Here is a 22545-nt window from a genome sequence, read left to right on the forward strand (position 1 = left end):
ACATTATATAAGCAGGCCGGAATAGAACTAGTATAATTTGAACTTGTATCGATGATTAGGGATGAACTTATAAATGGATTAATAAATGAAATAAGAAAAAAAATTAAATAAAATTAAACATGGAAATAAAATACAAACAAAATATTATTATGAATTAATCCGCAATAAGATATGATTAGGCTAGTGATTTAATTTAATTTATCAACCTATGCTAATTAGGCATTAATACATATTCTTGTTGTTTTATTATTATTATTATTTTTTATTATTATTATTATTATATATTTTTTTAAATATATATATATATATACGTAATTCCGCAATTGAGGAAAAAGGAGCCGTGATGTAAGGTGTTGTGTCCAGTTGTTTTACTTGTATATTGTATTATATCACTCTAAACTTTTTATGTTCTCTATATTTTTTTTCCTTCCTCTCTATATGTAAAACAAACATCCTGATGAAGGGAGTGTCTAATCTCTAATATGAGTACAACACCATATTAATAGACACATCTCAGAAACGGTCCGTAGATGTATACTTTTAACTTAACTTTTATATTATATATATATATATATTTTTTTAAAATCCTGTCCTAATGTACACGTTTTTAATATAATACATGTAAATTTATAACTTCATCATACCGTATATATTTACCCATTATATGTTATATCATAATGTACGTTTACACATCGTAATGTTTTAACTTTAATTGTCATATTTTTATACAACTTAGAAATCATGCATATTTATAAATATTTTTTTAATAAATATTTTGAACATTCATATTTCTAAAGTTTTTATTGTTGTATTTGCTTGTCTTTTTACCGTACATTTTAGACACTTTAGAGACTGAATACTATAAATTCATTTATTGATTCTTGAAGGAATTGAACACACATATTGTATCTTGCGTTGGACATATGGTATTATTCCTGTGATTTTCCACCCTTATGTATCCATTTTTACTATAAGATGAATTCTAGCTCATGCTGAGCACTTCAACTCTAGCCCGTCTTTATATATTGTTATATTAACAATACATAATTATACAAAAATTTGCAGTTTATATATATATATATATATAGTGTCTTTTGCAAACAACTTGCATGTGCAAGTGCTACCAGTCGAAAAGCTCCGCATACCGAATGCCAGCAAGTATATGGGGTCATCAGGAGAGAATGTGTGCCGTTTCTGGGCCTATCTCTCTACGGCATCATTGCTCACTGAAATGAGGCCCCGTTTTCTAGATCAACTGGTTATCAAGTTACTCTCAATATTCTTTTAGCCATTGTTCATCGTCTCTTTTTAACCAAATCCAGTGGCTTGCCTTTTCCACTGTAGTTTGGATATCACTCATGCTGATGTCTGCTTTACGAGAAATTAGGCCTAACAATAGCAACTGGCGCCTCACACTGTCCAACGAATCCTCTACGTTCGATTTCGGTTGGAAAATGTTTCGCTTTCCAGCCTTCGTCTTCACATTCCTCGAGGAGGTTTACGTAACGGTCAATCTTTCGAGCCCGAACTGCGGCCATATTATTTTCATGAGGAACCGTTAACTCCACTAGATTTACCACTTTCTTTAATACCATATTATGATATCCGGTTTCTTCGTAACTGGGATGGGAAAGAATCTTCGGCACCCTGGTAAATCTGCAGCCATCTCCCAAAAGCCGTTCCACTTCCATCGCTCACAAGAAGTTTCTTCTTCAAACGGATCTGCTGTCCTGAGCGCACGAAGGTAATGAAGTTTCTCGTTGGTTCTTTCAATGATTTTTTAACTAATGCTGATGAGAACAATTTAGTTCTTTATAACATTGAAGATAACCTTAAAGACCAGATTGTGTCTCCACGTATATCTGTTAAATGCCAGTGAACAGATGTAACGTCTCAGAAAATGATATATGCAGATGCAGAAAAGTCGGAACTCTGAAACATAGTCTTTCCATCTAACTAGATTTGTAGGCGATGGCAAGATATCGTAGTCCACCTCCATATCTCATTCCAACTTATTTTTCTCTCAACAACGTGTTCCTCCCATTTCGCCACCTGTCCTTGTTGAGCGCATTGGATCAAATGAAGATCTCTTCTCTGTGTTTCTCTTGCTTTGACGCTGTTGCTAACAACAGATCTGCGTTCACTCCGCATCATGCTTGCAAACGGGCTGAATCTCTCTGCGCAAAAATCCAAGTCCCTTCCGGTGAATTTGCATTGCACCCACTATATCTTGGTGTGTAAGTGAAGACAAGATGTCATCAGTCTCTACTTCTGCTTTCCACTTCCTGGCTGTTTTTCCATCTGGTAGATTACGCCTGATTTCTATATCCTTCAGCTCTCTCAGCCTCATCACCGTTCGTACCTTTTACGATAGAGAGCTGAACTGTTTAATATCCGTGGTAGGCCGAGCCACTTTTCTAATGAGCACGTTACATTTCTGGTGAAGAAGTGAATATGTCGACGAGAAAGATTAGTAGTATGTTCCTATACGATGAATGGCGGTCTGGTCGCGTAGGCGAAGTCGCGAAGGAGAAAAAAGGAATATGTATCCACTGGTCAGAATTCGTCCGGGGTTCACCATTTTATGTAGGAATTGTGGTGTGTGCTGCATCGGGCCACCATTTTAGATAATCTGTTCTACGTCGGGTCACCATTTTAGATGGTATTGTTTAAATGTACATTGTATTCATATGAATAATATATAGTCTATTGACTAAATTTTACACGCTAGGAGAAATTTCTAATATTTCTCATTACCCTTGATATTATTAATTATTGATAATTTTTCTCTGGATAATTTTCGAATTGAAAAGCCAGCATTTCTTATTTACTGCCGACAAGGAGCTGCGCTTGCGCGGTAAATTTGAAAAATTAGAATGTATAAGCATGGGGCATATACTGGATTGCCTCGTGTATATATGTTTAATCTAAGGTGTACTTGCTGAAGAAGACTTCGCGTAGCAAATTATTTTATTTGCTAAAATAAGTCTGAAACCATTGGTCCAGGAATTCTAATGTTTTTATTTTTCATTCCCTTTCAAGTTTTATCCCTAAATAGTGGTTTGGAATTTTACTGTCCTTTCTAGCGTGCAAGGAATCTTATGATGGATGCCTCTTATGTGTTTAAATGTACACTGTATTTACATGAATAATATATAGTCTAATGACTAAATTTTATACACTAGGCCACTGGTAGTAGAAATTTCTAATATTTCTCATTAACCTTGAATGTCCTGTACCCAGATATGCACCTATACATACAGGTGGATGTCGGTATGCACATACCTGTACGTATATATGCATATACTCATTTACTATTTGTTTTTACATGACTGAACGCAGCGTCACCAATTTGTAAGTAGTTATCGTAACTTTATATTTTCCGACGCTACTCTATCTCTTTCTCTTCCTCTATCATTTTCCCCCCTCTCGCTCTTCCTCTTTACTACTACGTATCTCGCTTTACCCCTCTCATTCTTCCTCTGTTACTACTACGTATCTCTTTTTCCCCCCTCGTACTTCCTCTCTTTCTCTTTTCCTCTCGTTGCTCACCTATTCTTCTACTTCCTCCCTTTGTTTCTCCCTCTACCACTCTCTCTCTTCCCCTTACACCGGCATGGTCACATGCTTCCGGTCAATAATCCTTTTCTTCCTTGGCTATCGCCGAGCAAACACGCGAATCACTTCGTCCCTACTTTCAAGTTCGTGCCTCACAGCGTTCATACACACATAATTTTTCTCGTCTGGCCGTAAAGCCTTTTCTGTTTGTTTTCTTGTCTTGTTTTTTGTCCGCCACTACATTCCTCCATGGCAAGATTTAATTTGTGTATACAAATTTAATTTGCGGTCCATGGGAAGAGCCGTTTTAACGATGCGTCCTGCCCAGCTCTTCGAAACGCCGGTGTTAAAACGGGGGTAGCTGATGAAGAAGAATGTTCTCTATGTGGCTTGTGTGTTTTCTCGTCTACGTTTTGTTTGCAATGTCCTGTACCTAGATATGCACCTATACATACAGGTGGATGTCGGTATGCACATACCTGTACGTATATATGCATATACTCATTTACTATTTGTTTTTATATATATATATATATATATATATATATGTATACACATGTATGTGTATGTATGTATGTGTATATATATATGTCTATAGGTTTGCTTGCACATATTGTTACATGCTTCTTACATATTTATTGTCATGAATTAAGAGATAAACTATAAAACAGATAAATGTTGAAATGGAATTTATGACTTGCATTTTTATGTTACATCACGCATAATCACTTAAACTTTAAGGACTACGTGCAGAGTAATTAAGCTAAGGTTATGGTATCACATTAACGTGACAATAGATTAACTGAAGAAAAGCTTTACTTTGACAGTTAGTAATAATAATTCATTGTGGATGATTACATCTAAAGATCAGGAGAAGTTGATGTTAACCTATTAGTCGTAGCCATACTGGGGCACTAATATCAATGGTTGTTATTACTCAGAACATAAAGAATCAGAACAAGTATCACGAGTCATTTTGTCCGTCTTCAATTCGTTGTTCCCTTTGCGTTTGCTATTTAAGAAGTAGTTTTAAGGTAAAAGCTAAAACCAGTACAAACGCACGAACGATGTCATAAATACAGTGAAAAAGTTAATTTACACCGGCAGAACGTCTTGTTGACAAACCACAGCAGTAATTGTTTTCACTTCAATAGACGTCATTGATTGGTTGAAATTACCGAAATACGACAACTTTAACACGAAACAACTTCGAAAATAAAGAATTTTCTTAAAAACGCCAAGAGTAAATGATGTTTTAAATGACACATTCTACCAGTATACGAAATTTGAAAGTGTTTAGTTACAAAAAAATTTTTTTTCTATGTGCCGGCCAAAAGGAAAAGATCCTTACACTCTTAAAAGCAAATAAAAATTAGTTCTTAAAGCTTTATTATACTATTTATAATTGAAAATCTATCACTTCTACAGTGTAGTTCCAGGTCAGCTCTGACTAAAAAATCTATGATCAAGGACGTTTCAATTATAAGGTTCCACATCTTTTTGTATATCTATAACCACGTAGTAGTTTATTATCATATAGCTACTCTGCAAACAATGATACCAATACGCAAACATCTAGAAATGTGTTTAGGACCTTAAAATGTAAGTTGCACGTGAGATAGTTTCGTATAAAATAATCTTTATTAACAATATTTGTTTATCAATACCAAATTAAAAGGCAACAAGTAACAGTTTGTCTCAGAATTTTTTTTAGCCTGGCTGAAGCCATCAACATTTCGGAGGTGTACCCAGGGCCGGATTAAGACCCATTGAGGTCCTTAGCACTTTAAAGATTTTGGTGCCACCATATATATGTAATTCAAAATTTAAACAATAATAAGCCATAAAATGATTTTTTTTTTGTTTTTCAAAATGTAACAAAACTAAGAGTAATATGGAAAAAAATGTTTATTTTATCATTTTATGCTTCCACTTTATATTTCAAAAGTTTTCTCGTACTTTTTTCTAATTGTAAAGTCTTCAATCAAATCATCACTATGACACCATGAACATTTTGAAATTATATTTTCGATCATATACACTACAATATTATTATACAATATGTTGTGTATTATACAATACACTACATATACAATACAATATTATTTTAGCAAGTTTAAAGTGATTTCTTCTGTGCCGTAAACACTTTACCATTTCTGTGGTGCCCCCATTTCCTTTGATGCCCTAAGCACGTGCTTATTTTGATTAATGGTTAATCCAGGTACACCGTGTACCTGCCAAGCAAATGATTTGATCCGGAAACTATGTATTGAAAGTAAAACCATTTCAACATGAAAGACTCTTATTCATTATTAAAAAAAACAAAAAAAAAAAACAAAAAAAAAAAACAGACAAAATCTGTTGACTTCAATTAGACATTTATTATTTGTTATTTGGTTCAAGGCGGCGAGCTGGCAGAATCGTTATCGCGCCGGACAAAAAATGCTTAGCGGTATTTCGTCAGTCCTCACCTTCCGAGTTCAAATCTCTCCGAGGTCGACTTAGCCTCTCCTTCATTCGGGGTCGATAAAATAAGTACGAGTTGAAACCCCGAGGTGTATGTAATTGACTTATCCCCCCACCCCCAAAATTGTTTGGCTTGTGCCAAAATTTTGAAATCATTTGTTATTTAGTGTCAAAGTTTCCGCCACACAATCTGCGACTGGTCACTGACAAGATTACATCACAATGTAATCTTACCAAATCAATAGTTTAAGGAACTCAGAATAAAAAACTCGGTATTAGCCATGCTAGAGTCACCAAAATGCTTAGTCACATACGGTCAGAAATTAGGTCCAATATCTAAATTAAATGTATTTAAATGCTGAAAGTGAAATACCTGAAAAAGTTTCAGTATTTCTATAATCCCGTTTGTATATAGGATTAAGATCTTATTGTAGACTTTTTATGTTTATGAGGTACTCGATAACTTTGGAGATCTCTTACGAGCCTTCTAGATAGTGGTGGGCGCCGCCCCAATTCTGAAGGAAATATGTGAAAGGGAAAAGTATCACTAAACTTAATTATAGTGACAGACTTAGATCATAACCAGGTATAACACAGTCACCAGGTCCATGAATGCCTTTAATGGGTCCACTCTGTAAAAGGCATTCGGGCCAGGTATAACATTTGAAGACACTTCACACCTATTTCGCACTCGTCTTGGCAGTCCCGCAGAAGTCATGTACACTGCCCTTCTTCCATCTGACTAGGTGATAAAAAAGAGCAAAATTACTGAAAATATATACCTAAAAGTAACACCTTTATTTGGAAATCCAACAAGAGGACAGATAAGTCGGGAGAGACCTCATATTTTATTGCTCTTGGAAGTTCAGAGAGTGCAAATTGATTTTATATAAACCATAGTCATAATTTACATTGGTTTCAATTTTTGGCACAAGATCAGCAAGTACGGAGGAGGGGTAGTCGATTATATTAACCTCAGTACTCAACTGGTACTCATTTTATCGACTCCGAAAGGATGAAAACAAAGTCGACCTCGGCGGAATTTGAACTCAGACCGTAAAGACGGACGAAATGCCGCTAAGCATTTTGCCCGGCGTGCTAATGACACTGCCATCTGCTGCATTAGTCATAATTTACATTGTTGGTTTTTGAAGCATTTTACTTTAGATTGTATATACTGTGAGCTGCATTTGTTTAATTCCAGTACTTTATTTGCTGTCTTTCACACTTCTCTTACACAGTTGCTACAAGTGCAGAAACAAAATTCTTTGTAAATTAGAACTGATTTCGGTTAATATCACTGTCTTATTATATCCATGATTGAAGCAGGGACTCTCCAAACGCTATGCACATCATCGCAATCTTTAACCAATCATTATTGTATCTACACTCATTGGATCGTCTAACCACTTCTTAATCACAATATTTTGCAACTCCAAGTTAGTCATTCAGTCATAGCTCCGCTATTTTTCCTACCGGTTATACTGGTAGCAAATGTGTCTAAGATAGCTAAACCGGGGACAAAATCTTATAAACACGTCTCTCCACATTATTTCACACATCCAAAGCTTAAGACACCCCCCCCCCAAAAAAAAACCAAAACGATTCCATTGCAGTAGAAGTGAAGATGAATTACCTGCTACACCTGGATCCACCTCCTTCAGTTTAAAGACGTTTTCACATATCATTGCAACACCTAAAAGACGATCATTAGAAAAACAAAATATACTTTTGTGCATTGCAAAATCTTCCATCACAAATTGCATCACTCCACGTCCCTTTCTAAGAAGCTCTCTACCAGTTTTACGAAATCTTTTTACTTCCTCTTCAACCAAGATAGCTTCTCCAACAGCATAGCTGTTGAGAAATCCTCCCAACTCCATAATGTACGCTTTAATAAAGCGTTCCCTGAAACTCCTGTCTCTCTACTAATTGCAATACTCTGTATACAGACGTCGGGTACGAAAACTTATTTAGTCATCCCAACCCAACAAATAGAGCATCTCTTACAATGCTCCTTCATTGCCGTCACAGAGCGCACCTCAGAGGCAGTTGCTATCTTTACTAAACACTTCAGTCTTTCTATGCAGAGATATATTCCAGTTTTTAGAAACACTGCAGCGTTTCTAAATCGCAATCGACAATACAAGATGGACAAACTCTCTTCCCTTTCCTGACTACAAACGTGTCGTTCTCATTTCCAGTGTTTCGAAATGTGATGATGAAAACAGTTATTAATAGTAATCTTTCTCTCCTTTGTCCACCAGTATAATTTTTTTCAGAGCCAAATCTAAAAGAAAATTGCCGTTATATGTAATTTATTGGTGGCATCTCATCATCGGCAGATACAATATCATTTGCATTAGTTAAGTTTTGGCCGTATCTGGCATAGGTTGCCACTTTATTAACTGCATCTATAGTCTCTCATGTCTTGGCTTAATCATATATCTGTAGTGACGTCACATTGGCGCCAAAAGGCCGACGCCATTGCTGAATCCTTAACCACGCATGCGTGGGTTTCAACATCGAAGCGTTCCCGCTATTAGACTGTCTCTTACCAAGCCAGACAGCGACCAAGCAAGACGTCTAAGCAAGCTCTCCCATTTGAGTGTGGTTGAACCAAGTTGTCTCTATAACGACACCAGCTCGAAGAACCGTACATCTACATTTCAGGCTACTCTAAAACCGGACAATTAGAAGCTGTTTTATTTTCCACCGAACAATAAATATTTGTTGTTGATCAGTTTGGAGTTCAGCGTTCTGTTATATTTCTTAAATTTATTTAGGAAAGTCAGGTATACATCTAATGATGTATAACCAACTTTCCTATATATCCAAGGACCAGATCTTTCAACAGACAAGAAACTTCTAAATTTTTAGTCACTACAAATGTTAAACCCCAATCTTCCACGGCGATCTTGTCTATGTAACATCACTAGATTTGCATCCCCATGTACTAGTCTACTTCATCAGTGTCAGAAAATACTTTATCCTTGATCAGTCGCTTAGTTTTTACAAAGACCAAGACCCCCATTGACGTTCAGCTCACATGCACGGAATTGAAAGATGTCATCCAAATGAAAATCATTGAGATAATTGGCAAAGAGTTATTCACCAAATGTCTACAAGCACTAGTTCACAAATAAACTGCTCTCTCTATATGCTTTTTTAATGTATGTATGTATGTATGTATGTATAGTTTCTTTTCCACTGAACTAGCTATTTGCACACCCACTTCTCTTCTTTCCATCGTCCTGCACTGTCTCACCTTTCCAGTCCCGCACTAAATACCACGCCCAATCGTTCTTCACACGAGCTTGAACCCTTTAGTATTCCCTCCCAAGGTTTTTTTTTTCCAGCAGATGTTCAAACCGAGTTATGAATTATATTAATCTCACCGTCTAGGATTCAATAGAAAATCTCATTTTCTCTGTGACTTCTCTTTTTCCCTGTGACCTCCAACCCACAAAAGAATATTCAGTCATCACACATATAATTTTGATGTAGACAAAATATCGTATCAAAACATTTTTTGTTGCAACACTCAAATCACACCTGAGATAGTTTTTATCTCCACTCAACTGTTTATACATATTAATAAGGCTATCAGTTTGTCTTTGATAATATAATTCTTTTTGTCATTTTACTATGAGGTCACAGAGATAAATTCACAGTTTTCTTACTTTATTTCTTTCTAAAACTTCTTTGACTTTTTTTTAATGACTAATTTTCATATATCTTTTATAGTCATTATTATAACTCTTTCTAATTTTGGATCAAGGCCAGCAGTTTTGAGGGGTCAAATCGATTACATCGAATTCAGTGCTCAACTGGTACTTTATTTTATCGACTCCGAAAAGATGAAAGGTATAATTGACCTCGGTGGAGTTTGAACTCAGAACCTAAAGAGCCAGGAAAAAATGCTGCTATTTTACCCAGCGCGAACGAATATGCTTGTTCACCGCCTTAGCCATTATTATAATTGTTAGTAAGGCGGCGAGCTGGTAGAATCGTTAGCGACTCAGACAAAATACTTAGCGACATTTCTTGCAGCACTTTGCTTTGGATTCAAATTTCGCCGAGGTCGATTTTGCCTTCTAAATTTTCTGGATCGATAAAATAAGTACGAGCTGAACACTGGCTAGGGTCGATGTAATTGACTTACTTTCTCCCTCTAAAAAATTGCCGGCCTTGTACCAAAAATTGAAACCATTATTATAATTATGAGTCAAATACTGGAATATTGGCGAATACCTTACAGCAAAACTTCAGTTCTCAACGAACCAAGATTTGCATATCTCTTATATGGCATGTTGTAGCAGTCGTACTTCTGATCGCGTGCGCGCACAGACATACGCGCGCGAAAAAAACGGAAAAAACTCTACACCAAGTTTTCATTGTTTTTTGGGTTTTTTTCAGATGACTGTATGTATTATCTAGTTATTTCAGGTTGCTCGTACCATCCGTCCTTCCAAATTTTAATTTATCTGGTTGAATTGGAAGGCTACAATGATCGTATTTCAAGTTCATAGTATCAAACAACGCGAAGACCATAGGCCAGTATACATCTATCTCACTACCTCTAAGTACGAAAAGCACAATCTTAATAATTTGTTAGTCCTCCAGAATGCATTATCTCATTCACAAGGTCAAATACTTGATAGTAGACTATATTTATCAAATAACAACACTCTTAATTGTAACAGTAAAATTTCAAGAGATTCTCTTCTAACGGGAATTGCGTATGAAAAAAATGGGGAGGGGGGATAGAAAAAAAGAAGAAAGAAAGAAAAAAGAAGAAAAACATCAATTCAACACTAAGTGCTTCAATTCGTCGCACACCACAAAGTTCAACCGAACCTACTCAAGCAAGCCAACACGCTAGTGACATTACCGTGCACGATGGCGAGGCTAAGGCGTTGGAATAGCCAAGCACCCTCACGGGCACCACCTGATATCTCGGTAAGGCTAACTGCCAACGATGACAAGAACTTCGTTGTTAGCGCCCCAGCCCCTCCAAACATCTCAAACGCTACAGGTGGAAGAAGTGGTTCACTTACAAGTCCCGATACTTAAAGATTTTGTTCCGTTCGGCTACGGAAGCAGTGACCCTCTCATTTACCTCAGCATTCAGGACGTGGGAGGGAGCAAAGAAGTCACAGACTGTGGCGTCCCAGATAAGACACCTAACTCTTACCCAGGGACAAAGAAAAAGACCATTTGGTCTCTTCCCATTACTTCTGGATATATACACCGGTTCCAGAACTGAAGGGATATTAACCCGAACCACGGCCCACTTAATGATTAAGTTTAGCACGATGTGACGAGCGAAACGACCCAGCATTTAGGCGGCAAGGCAAACCATGAATGTATATGGTGTCGAGGGGTCCACAACAGCGACATCTCAATTCCCACAGACATCGGCTCCCACACTGAGTGCATTGGAGATGCAGAGCTCATCCAGACTGAGTAGACCACCAATGTTGGCCACAGGTGTATCGATACTGGATTGATGCCACAAATGTTGGCATCAATCCAGTTTCCCGAGAAATTCGCACTTGCGGAAAGTAGGTGACACCTTGAAAATTGATCAGATAGAGCTGAGCGTAGCACCTGCGCACAGATTGTCCCATACTCTCTGTTCCCATCTATCCTCAGCTGCATCAGAAACTGACAAACCCAGCTCTCTCTTCACTGTTGCAAAGTTTCATCCATCTCCTTGTCTCTGAACTAGTCCATGTTGGAAAGAGGAGGGTTTGCATATGTAAACGTGATATAAATAGTCATCAGTTGAACTCAGAGAAATCCGAATCTTATATTCCATCAAGGACATTCCTATTCCACCCAGGATATTTATATGGGATTACTGTCACAAGACAACTTTTCATATAAATGTATTCCTTAGCACTGTTGTTGTTTGTCTGTCTTTCTTTCTTTTTTTTTATACAAGACGCAGTTTTTTTCTCCAAAAAATGTCTCAAAAAATCACGCCAGACCCTATATTCGATGTTCGGCCTATATTACATGCTTTAATGCTCTAAAACATTTTTTCCTGACTGTGCTCTGCAGAAATTGGAGTGCATCTTAATATGCCCATACTTCTTTTATGCCATTAAATACGGTACATATATGCATGCATGAATACATACATACATACATACATACAAGGAATACAAAACAACAGACTTGGTATCGTTCTGTTGGAGAGGGAACAAAAGTTATGCACTGTTGTAGAGCTTAGTTACCCAGCAGATGTGAACGTACCATCAATAGTCGAGGCAAAAAGAACATTTATGATGAATTAATGCGGAGCTTTGAGCTCTTGCACTTTGACAATAAATTTTCTCCATTTGTACCTATCATCACAAACGCATCAAACTATTTACCTACAAATTTACACAAGACCTGGAAACTAGGTTCTTCAAAGAAAAGAAAGAAAAAAAAAACTACATGCATTCTCCAACACCAATATATTTGTGACAGTGAAGATTTGTAGGACATTTCGTCCCCGCCCAAAAAACCACCCTTAAAAAAAATTTTTCGAACACAATTTTTCGACACACGGGGAATACGAATCTGCCAAAAAATTGGTAAAAATCGGCATCCCCCCCCCCCCCCCCCAATATGCGGGAAAATACAGAGATTATGATTCTGAAAAAAATTTCCAAAAATTTTTGTGAAATTTTTCTGTAAGAATTTTTTTTTTCTAAATATGCGGAAAAATACGGACATTATGATTCAGACAAAAATTTCAAAACATTTCTGTACTTATGGTTAGGGTTAGGGTTTTAGGGTTAGAGTTAGGGTTTTAGGGTTAGGGTTAAGAGATTAGTGTTGTGGAAAAAAAGTCAAAATTGAAGAATTTCGGGGTGGGGGGAAAGGCGGGGAAAAATTTAGCAATGCCGATTTTTGGCAATTTTCCGGAACCTCCGTATCCGAAAACGGGGGTTTCTGGCAAAAAAAAAAGAAAAAAAAAAGAAAAAGAAAATTTAAATAAGTAAACAAATTTGGGAGAAAATGTGTGTGTGTGTGATGGGAACGGGCGGAAGTCTTTCCGACATTTCAAAGATTCTCCATCTGAGATTCTTTATATGTACACACTTTGGAGTGTACATCGACAGCTTAACCGATACGCCAACTCAACCACATATTTACAAACACCGAGAACTCTGCTAACTCAAAATGTCTTGTCGCTTTGTTAGCGATCGGATTGAACTTTCTTAAGAACTTAAATAAAACTCAAAGAAAACACACACACACACACACACACACACACACCTTTCGAACTCTTTAAAATCTTAAAGATGATATCTAAAAATACAAGAGTTCATAAATTATCTTTACAATTTGAAGGGTTAAAGGTTGAAAGTTAATTTATGAATATCCTGTATTGCATTATATAATCTCAGTTAGGGATCAGGGGAGAGAATCATGCAAGAGGGGTATGAATACATACATAAGTGAGGATTGGCATAGCATGCCATATCACAAGATACAACAGTTTGATATCTAATACATAAAGGATATTATGATTATGAATAAAATAGATGCAATTCACCTTTTTATTGTCAAAGAAGAGGGGAGGCGCAAAAATTTACCAAATGTGTCGGAGGAGGGTGGTTGCAGTTGGAATGGGAGGAAGAGTAACTGTGCTGATGCATTCATTATTTCTGAGGGGGCGGGTATCGTTATTCCAAAAACCGAGGGGTGGGGTGATTATAAAAAAAAAACTGAAATTTTTGGGAAAAAATTATTTTTCGGGGATTTGGTTGTTATTTCTAGCATGTAACGATCACACTAAGGCCTTCCACATTTTATCTGTTGGTTCAACAGAAATGTATGTACGCGCAGCGGCTATTGTTATGTAAAGGACCGGGCGATGTGTGGTGTCGAGAATGGCTCTCTAGGACCACATCACACAGCCGATACAATAGAGAGAAATTGAATGGAACAGATAAGCGCCAGAGGGAAAGAGACACAAGCGCATTGAATGATTAAGTGAAGATTTATTGATATGTTAACGTGTGTCTGTGTGTGCGTCATGTATACAGAATAATAAATAGATAGGCTGTCATAAGAACAAAATGTATGCGTGCGTGTGAGCATAGATGTATGCGCGAGTTAAGAACGTATAAGGACGGCAATGAAGAAGAGGACAGTGAAAGAGTCTATAGCCTTTCAAGTGAGAAGTAAGTTCATAGACACAAGAAAGATGAGGAATACCAGTTCGTAGTCATTAGTGCTCGGTAGTTGAAATACTGTATCAGGGAGTTGCGGCCATGGTACCGAGCCGGCTGCAGGTACATGTCGTATGTGAGGTCGTGGCTGTGATGCTGATGCCTGGATCACTTGTACAGGAGTTCATACAGGTTGTATATTCGCTGTTGATCCGTGGTGAAATAATTCACGAACAGTGAAGTGTTGGAACCTGGGTACCCTCAAAAGTGGGAGGAAGAAGAGATTAAATTTTTTAATTTAAATTTTGAAAAAGATTTTTTTTTTTCCAGAATCATAATTTCCATATTTTGCCGCATTGGAATTCTAAAATAAAAAACACATTTTCGGAAAAAAGGAAAACAAGAAACAAAAAAAAAAAAGGAAAGAAAGAAAAAAACGGAGGAGGAGGTAAAATTACAATCTTTGTTGTTGAGAATATAAGAACTTCGAAGAATTTTTGTGAAAAATATGTGGATCTTTTCCCTCTCAACGGCAGATCGAGAAATTAATTTTTTGTAATTAAACGCTTTCAAACTTCGGACACTGGTAGTATGTGTCATAAAACATCTTTTAGTCTTAATGTTGTTGAGAAAAGTTTCTATTTTCAAAGTTATTTCGTGTTAAAGTTGTCGTTATAAAATAAAAGGGGATGGAGTTAAGTTTTTATCTAAATTATCTTGTTAGCCACGGTACCACCTTATATTTAATGCGTTTACTGGAAAAAATACAACACAATGACGAGGTAAAAAAATAAGAGTGTTAGACAAAACTTCCCAATGACAAAACCGTCCTAGAAAAAAAATCCCTGACGACAAAAAAACAAAAACAAAAAAACAAATAACTCTTTTAAAATCATAATTTTTATTCTTATTATTTGTAGTTTATGAACGCTTCTCTGAGATGTAAAATATTACATTAATTATATAATAACCCCAATCACAAAAATGAGCATAATAAAAAGAACGCCATACCGTACCTGAAAAATTAAAAGAAACACAATATTGAAAACCTCATTAAGTGTTGATGTTCATTTAAAGTACATTTTCACTACTACCTGATGCTGTGCCCTACGCTATTCAGAAATTCCTCCATGGTCTTCCTCTCATTCACCTAGTCCAGAGATGTATTTTGTCCTGGTGGATTTTTGTCCGGTTCACCCAAAACGAACATAGAGCTGGTATTAGTTTGGCGCTAAGGAAAATGGGGTGTAAAAAAGAAGGGAACGCTTCTTTCATATTTTGTGATTCATTTTTATTGACGAATTTACTTCATCTTAGAATATCTTCGTTCCACTTCTGTAACTTTGTCATTTGAGGTTTTTTATTTTCAATTGTCTGTTGCAAAGGTTAGTTCTTAATATGATACTAACTTTCAAGGCAGTGAGCTGGCTGCATCGATAGCACTCCGGACAAAATGGTTAGCAGCATTTCATTCGTCTTTACGCTCTGAGTTCAAATTGTTGAGCTGAACAGTCACATGAGTGGATATAAATAGCTCATATGGTTTAAAATTTTGAACAAGACCAGCAACTTTTTAGGGAGAGTAAGTAGAGCGATTACATCAACCCAGTGCTCAGCTTTTTGTTTCTATTAAGGGCACAAGGCATGAAATTTTAGCGGGTGGGGCTTAGTTGATTATATTGGCTCCAGTGCTCCACTGGTGCTTATTTTATCAACCTCAAAAGAATGAAAGGCAAAGTCAACTTCGGTGAGATTTTACTCCAGAATGTCAAACTGGAAGAAATGCTGCAAAACATTTTGTCGGCATGCTAACGATTCTTATTTCTTTACTGCCCACAAGGCGCTACACACAGAGGAGACAAACCAGGACAGACAAACGGATTAAGTCAATTATATCGACCTTAGTGCGTAACTGGTACTTATTTAATCGACCCCGAAAGGATAAAAGGCAAAGTCGACCTCGGCGGAATTTGAACTCAGAACGTAGCGGCAGACGAAATACCGCTAAGCATTTCGCCCCGCGTGCTAACGTTTCTTATTTCTTTATTGCCCACAAGGGGCTAAACATAGAGGGGACAAACAAGGACAGACAAAGTGATTAAGTCGATTACATCCGCCCCAGTGCGTAACTGGTACTTAATTTATCGACCCCGAAAGGATGAAAGGCAAAGTCGACCTCGGCGGAATTTGAACATAGAACGTAGCGGCAGACGAAATACCGTTAAGCATTTCGCCCGGCGTGCTGACGTTTCTGCTAGCTCGCCGCCTTTAATAATTCTATTTACGATTGGTATAAGGCCTGGAATTTTAGGGAGGGGAGGCTAGTTGATTACGTCGACCCTAAGTTCAACTGGTGCTTATTTTATGAATCTCAAAAGTACGAATGACAAAGTCGACCTCGGTAGAATTTGAACTCAGACAGTAAAGAGTCGAAAGAAATGCCGCATGCACTTCGTTCGACGTACTAACGATTCTGCCAGCTCGTCGCCTCTGTAAATAGCTTATATCTCAAGGTTGTTGTTTGCAGTGTTACGAAAATATGTTGAAATAATTTAAACATTCAGCAATACAAAAGGGTCGAAAAATGTGAAAGAACGGTGTATGTATTTAAATATTTGGCAGAAACCATGAAGTACGAAACTTTTTAAAAATCATTTTACATAATAAATTGGAATTATGCAATAGAAGCAGCTCTTGGGTAAAAGCATTATCTGTACTCCTGCTTAAACGTTGGGGGATTTCGTCGAAACAAAATCCCTTTAAAAACGTATAGCATTAAAAAAATGAACACAATATGTTTCAGCCCCACAAGTGATCACGAATGCCACAGGTACGTATTTCGCAGTGATTATGACTTTTTAATGTCGCGTTCTGGTGTTACTCCCAAAACGAAATCAAATCCGCTAGCTTGAAGTATAGTTTTAAGATATATATTACGGATGCTCTGGGATGCATCATCATGCATGTTTCTGGAGAGGTCACAGATGTGTGACAAAAGATTTCCTGACAATGTACATAAGATAAAGTAAGAACAATAATAAACGATTGGAGAACGGATATACAGTGCGTGTGTTTATTTGGCAAATGACCATCCTAGAGTCTTTCCGGTAGGTGTCCAGGCCGATTGTGGCAATCTTCATTGTTAATGCCAGTTGTAAACGTCCACGGCCTCCCTTTTTTCTTGGCAGATAAAGTCGATCTGCATTCTATTCACTGTCAACAGTTTTCGTATTTTTCTGTCAAGATTACGTATTTCAGTAATTAACCAGTTAATGATATTGAAACTGTAAGTCACGACTGGTATGGCTAAAGCATTGATCGCTTCGATCCTGTTTCTTGCATTCATCTCTGTCTTGAGTATTTATTATTATTATTATTATTATTATTATTATTATTATTATTATTATTATTATTATTATTATTGTTCAGTAGTTTTATTTTTATAACGTGCTTTCACTTCACTACCGAGCGCAGCTCTGTGCCTTGGGTATGTGCTGTGGTTTGGCTGTGATGCTCTTATGGTTACTGTATTGAAAGTGTTTTGCGTAGGATGTGTGCAGTGCCCAGTAGTGCAATTTTCTGTATGTTATATATATGTGTAAGTCTTGGTGTTTTTGTTATGTATTTGTCTGAATATTTTTTTTTATACCTAAGGCACCTACTATGATAGGAATTGTTTCTGTTTTTAGATTCCACATTCGAGTTACCTCTATTTCCAGGTCTTTGTATTTTGAAAGTTTCTCCATTTCTTTTAGGGAAACGTTGTCATCTGCTGGTATTGATACATCAATTAGAAAGCATTTTTTTCCTTCATGATCTTTGACAACTATATCTGGTCTATTTGCCTTAATTTCTCTATTTGTGTGTATTGGCATATCCCAGAGTATGGTTGCTTTCTCATTTTCTGTGACCTTTTCTGGCGTGTGTTTATACCATCTTTTTTCTGTTGTTATTCCATAGTGTTGGCATAGCTTCCATTGTATATAGGTCCCAGCTCTGTCGTGTCTGTGAATATATTCCTTCTTAGCCAGGACTGGGCAGCCAGATATAATATGATTTATTGTTTCTTGTCCATCGCCACATATTATTATTATTATTATTATTATTATTATTATTATTATTATTATTATTATTATTATTATTATTATTATTATTATTATCCAATGGATCAATTCTGATAATTGGACCTATGATAAAATCATTTGGGCTTTGCTTGCAGTGTTGAAGGATACTTTGAAGTGATTGCATCTTTTTATCTTCTACTTGTTTCAGTCATTGAACTGCGGCCTTGCTGGGACACCTCCTTGAAGAGTTTTGTCAACTAATCTGACACTTATTCTATCATTCTATTATATTGTTCTCTTTTGCCGAAATGTTAAGTTGCAGAGACGTAATAAAATGAACACTGATTGTCAAGTTGTCGAGTGGGGATACACGGACCCGAACACATGATGCTGAATTGTTCCGATAGGTAACCATTCATCCGAATTACCGAGCAAATATCGCTGTACATTGCAGCGATCGAGTCATAGAAAATGGGACCGAAAGTAGTTGCTGTGAGAATGGTCACCAAGTATTAATGGTCGACCCTATCGAAAGCTTTAGATTGATCCAAATTGTCACATGAGGTGGAGGTTGTGGCGAATGGGTCTGCTTGAGATTGCGTATGTTTGCGCATCACAAACCAGTTCCTCGACGATAAGCGCCAATCTTTTTGCTAACACTTTAGCCAAAATTTTGAAGTCTGCGTTCAGCAGCGGTATGGGCCTAAAACTTTCTATTTGATCCCCCTTGTTTGGGTTCTTCCTCACCAATGTCACTGCTCTTCGACTTACAGAACAAGTAATTCTCTCGTTCTGCTGCCAGTTGCGATAGATATCTGCTTAGAGGCTGCCAATCAAATCTAGCATATAAAGGTAAATCTCGTAGGACAGACCATTCAAACCAGGTGATTTGGTCCCCATGCAGCTCATCATCGCATCTCGAATTTCCGTGGCTGTTATCCGCATTCCTGCCCCTCACGCCCACCTTTGTCGAGTGTGGTAGCATACCGTCGTGGTAGGCACTGAAGTCCATCCTGCCATCAGGTTTACCACTCGTCCCAAACAGTTGAGCGAAGAGCTGCTGAAATGCGCAGTACTGTGCGCCCATTTTGGTCTACCAAAGACCAAATCATGGCTTTGTTGTCACGTTGCACCTCTGCCACATGGGCCCATCAAGCAACTTTCGTTCCCTCGTTTCTTAGAGCACGCACCTTAATTCTAACAATGCACCATTGATGCTTAGCGTTGAAGAATTGGTCCTGGGCCAATCTTGCCGCCAGCGCGTCGGTTGCGATGCCTTTCCTAAGCACCTCTTCTAAGTTTCACTCTAATCTATACACATATGCGCGCGCACGCACACACACACACACGTATATATACACGCATATATATATACACACACAAACGTATTTGGTATTGGAGACTGTCGTCTGGTTCAGCTTTAAAACAAGGGTAATCACATCCTTATACATACATATATGCATGTATACATGTATACATACATACATACATACATACATACATACATACGTATGTACCTGCGTGCGCGTGTGCGTGTATAGGTACTACGTACACACACACACACAGACGTGTGTGTGTATGTATATATATATATATATATGTATTTTTCATTTTGTTGTCGCTGGTGTTCTTGCCGTCGTTGTCGTGCTGTTGATGTTGTTTTTGTTCAGTGCCATATGTTTCGTGTTTCCAGGGAATTCTCTTGGAAACATTATGATCAGCTTCATCAGTAAGCTTCTTTTGTTTTTCTTACTTATTCATTTTTGTCCTTTGTTCTTGTTTTAGGAAAACAAGAAACTTTTTTCAGGTTGATTTTTAAAAACTATTTTCTAATCCCGAGTTGCATCATTGAAAAATATAATGAAGGTTATCATCTATCAATCACTCTTTTTTCGTTCAACCGGTTGTCATCTCATTTTTCTTCAACGCCCCTCACGAAGTTTCCCACCCCACCACTCAGAAAGGGCGGTATCGCCGACTATGTGAACTACTGCTACAAAACTTAGCTAACTCTGCTCTAAATTTTAATACGCCTCAACCACCCGTGCAAGATAAAGATAACAAAACTGTCATAATATAAGAATTGAAAACTAATACGCACGAAAGTCAGGGCGTCAGAACGTGACTGTTGCTGTTACTGATGGCAATCACTTTACGATTGTAATTAATGACCAGATAATACCGTATTTTTGAGAACTGAAGAGAAGCGAAAGTAAGGTAGGGCCACAGATTTTGCACAAGTTTTCTGTGATGAGTTCAAGTTGTGTATTATAAATAGAGAAATTTTTTAGTCTGTTGCCTTCCTTGGTAAGCAGTTCTTTCTGTTGTGGTATAATTATTACACACACACACACACACACACACACACACACACACGCACACGCACACACGCGCCCCCCCCCCACTCTTTCTCTCTATTTCTGAATAAAAACAAAATATTCTAAATTATCAATTTAAAAATGATAAACTTCTTAGAGTGTGCTTCTTCTCCGGATTTATGTTTTTCTAAAAACGATATATATATATATATATGGAGAAATATTAATATTATTAAGTCTCTCTTATATATCAAAACTGTCCGACGAACGAGAACATGAAACTTTAGTAGTTTTTTTTGTGACTTTTGTGATGTTTTTGCAGCTTTAATAATAAAGTATGTATGTATGTATGTATGTATGTATGTATACACACACACACACACACACGCACAAACATATATATATATATATATACACACATACATACATACATACATATATATATATATATATATATATATATATATATATATATATATATATATATATATATATATATATATATATATATATACACACACACACATACAGGCATACCTCACCCTACGTCGTTAATTGGTTCCAGGATTCACAACTTAAGTCGAATTAACTTTCTCTAGGCTAAACCGATAATAACCATTCCCAGTTCTGTACTTTATTTATGAATGCATTTTCAATAATTCATGGTTAGTAAAAACCTATCTTAAGCTTACAAACAAATAATTTCTATTTTTTAATACAGTACAGTAAAAAAAAAAAAATGTTATCTAAATTTACGAATACAATTTGGCGGTGTTTGCCGTACATCGCGGATGCTTTATTTATGAATGCGGTTTGTCATAAGACATGGTAAAAATAAAAGCCTTTTTTAAGCTTGAAAACAAATTGAGTAATTATTATTTTTTGCAATAGTAAAAAGAACTGAATTATTTTAAATTTACCAATACGAACATACAATTTGTTGGTTTACATTACGGATGTAGATGGCTGTGGATCGTCAACATCATCAGCTGACTCTGGATGTTCTTGTTCGATGCGCTTAAAAAACCGGTTGAGAGTTCCTTGAATTGTCTTCTTTTCCTCAAGGATTACATTATAAGGAGCAGAAGCTTCGTGACAAGCCCCTATAATCTTGGAAAAGCGTTGAGCATTTAGATCCATATCCTCGAAGATAGAAAGAGTTTTTTTTCGATATATGTAAATGCTTGCTGCAATTTCTTTATGGTAAAGTAATGTGGCTCAGGTTCGACTTGCTCTTCTTTATTTTGCTGCTTGTGAAACTCTATCAAATCCTCGTTCGTCAGGGGCTGCTTATCTTTTTCAAATAAATCTGTGAAATCCCCCTCCTCCTCCAAATCCATTTCCAGTTCTTTGCTCGTAGTTACCAACGTTTTGTTGATGGCAACATTATCAAACCCCTTAAAATCATTCACGAATTGTGGGCAGAGCTTCTTCCGTATTCCATTCATAGCCGTGCTCTGTACATCATTCCATGCTGCTGCTATGTTCTGTACAGCCTTGTAAACATCGTATCTTTTCCAAAAGTCACGAAGTGTGATGGACTCAAGATCAGTTGCAGCTATTGCTTGCCGCAGTGTACGCTTCATATAGTAACGCCCGAAGATAGCAATTATTCCCTGATTCATTTGGCTACAGAAGAGACGTGGTTTTCGGAGCGAGATATACGACGGTAACGTCGGGATCAAAATCTACGATGTTTTGCGGGTGGCCAGGAGCACAATCTAAGATAAGTAACACCTTACAGTACTTCTCTGCTGCTGGAATAAAATGATGGAAGAACCAATCTTCAAAAACCACAACAGTAACCCATGCTTTTGAATTAGCCATCCATATAACAGGGAGAGATGCCTTGGGTATGTTCTTCAGGGCACAGAAGTTGTGTGCATGATACACAAGCAATGTCTTTAATTTAAAACTTCTGCACAATTACCTCCAAACATAATGGTCACACACTCTTTTGAG

The 22545-nt window shown here is 37.0% G+C and overlaps 1 protein-coding gene across 3 annotated transcripts in view; it reads left to right on the top strand.

Annotated features, from left to right (window-relative positions):
• Positions 1-331: 331 nt before the first annotated feature.
• LOC106884233 (hydroxylysine kinase) overlaps positions 332-22545 on the top strand; it is a 49664-nt gene continuing 27450 nt past the window's right edge. The window contains exon 1 of one of the 3 annotated variants that reach the window (XM_089344344.1): positions 332-350. Coding sequence is in view for 1 of the 3 variants with exons in the window: in XM_052976762.2 (XP_052832722.1) it covers positions 19942-19994 (53 nt within the window). In the remaining 2 variants the exon portion in view is untranslated. Of the gene's footprint in view, positions 351-19918; positions 19995-20284; positions 20483-22545 lie in introns of those variants that run through there. The other 2 variants (XM_052976762.2, XM_052976764.2) reach the window with 2 other exon arrangements.

Source organism: Octopus bimaculoides, chromosome 2, assembly GCF_046866305.1.
Source record: "Octopus bimaculoides isolate indiv1 chromosome 2, ASM4686630v1, whole genome shotgun sequence".
NCBI lineage: Eukaryota > Metazoa > Mollusca > Cephalopoda > Octopoda > Octopodidae > Octopus > Octopus bimaculoides.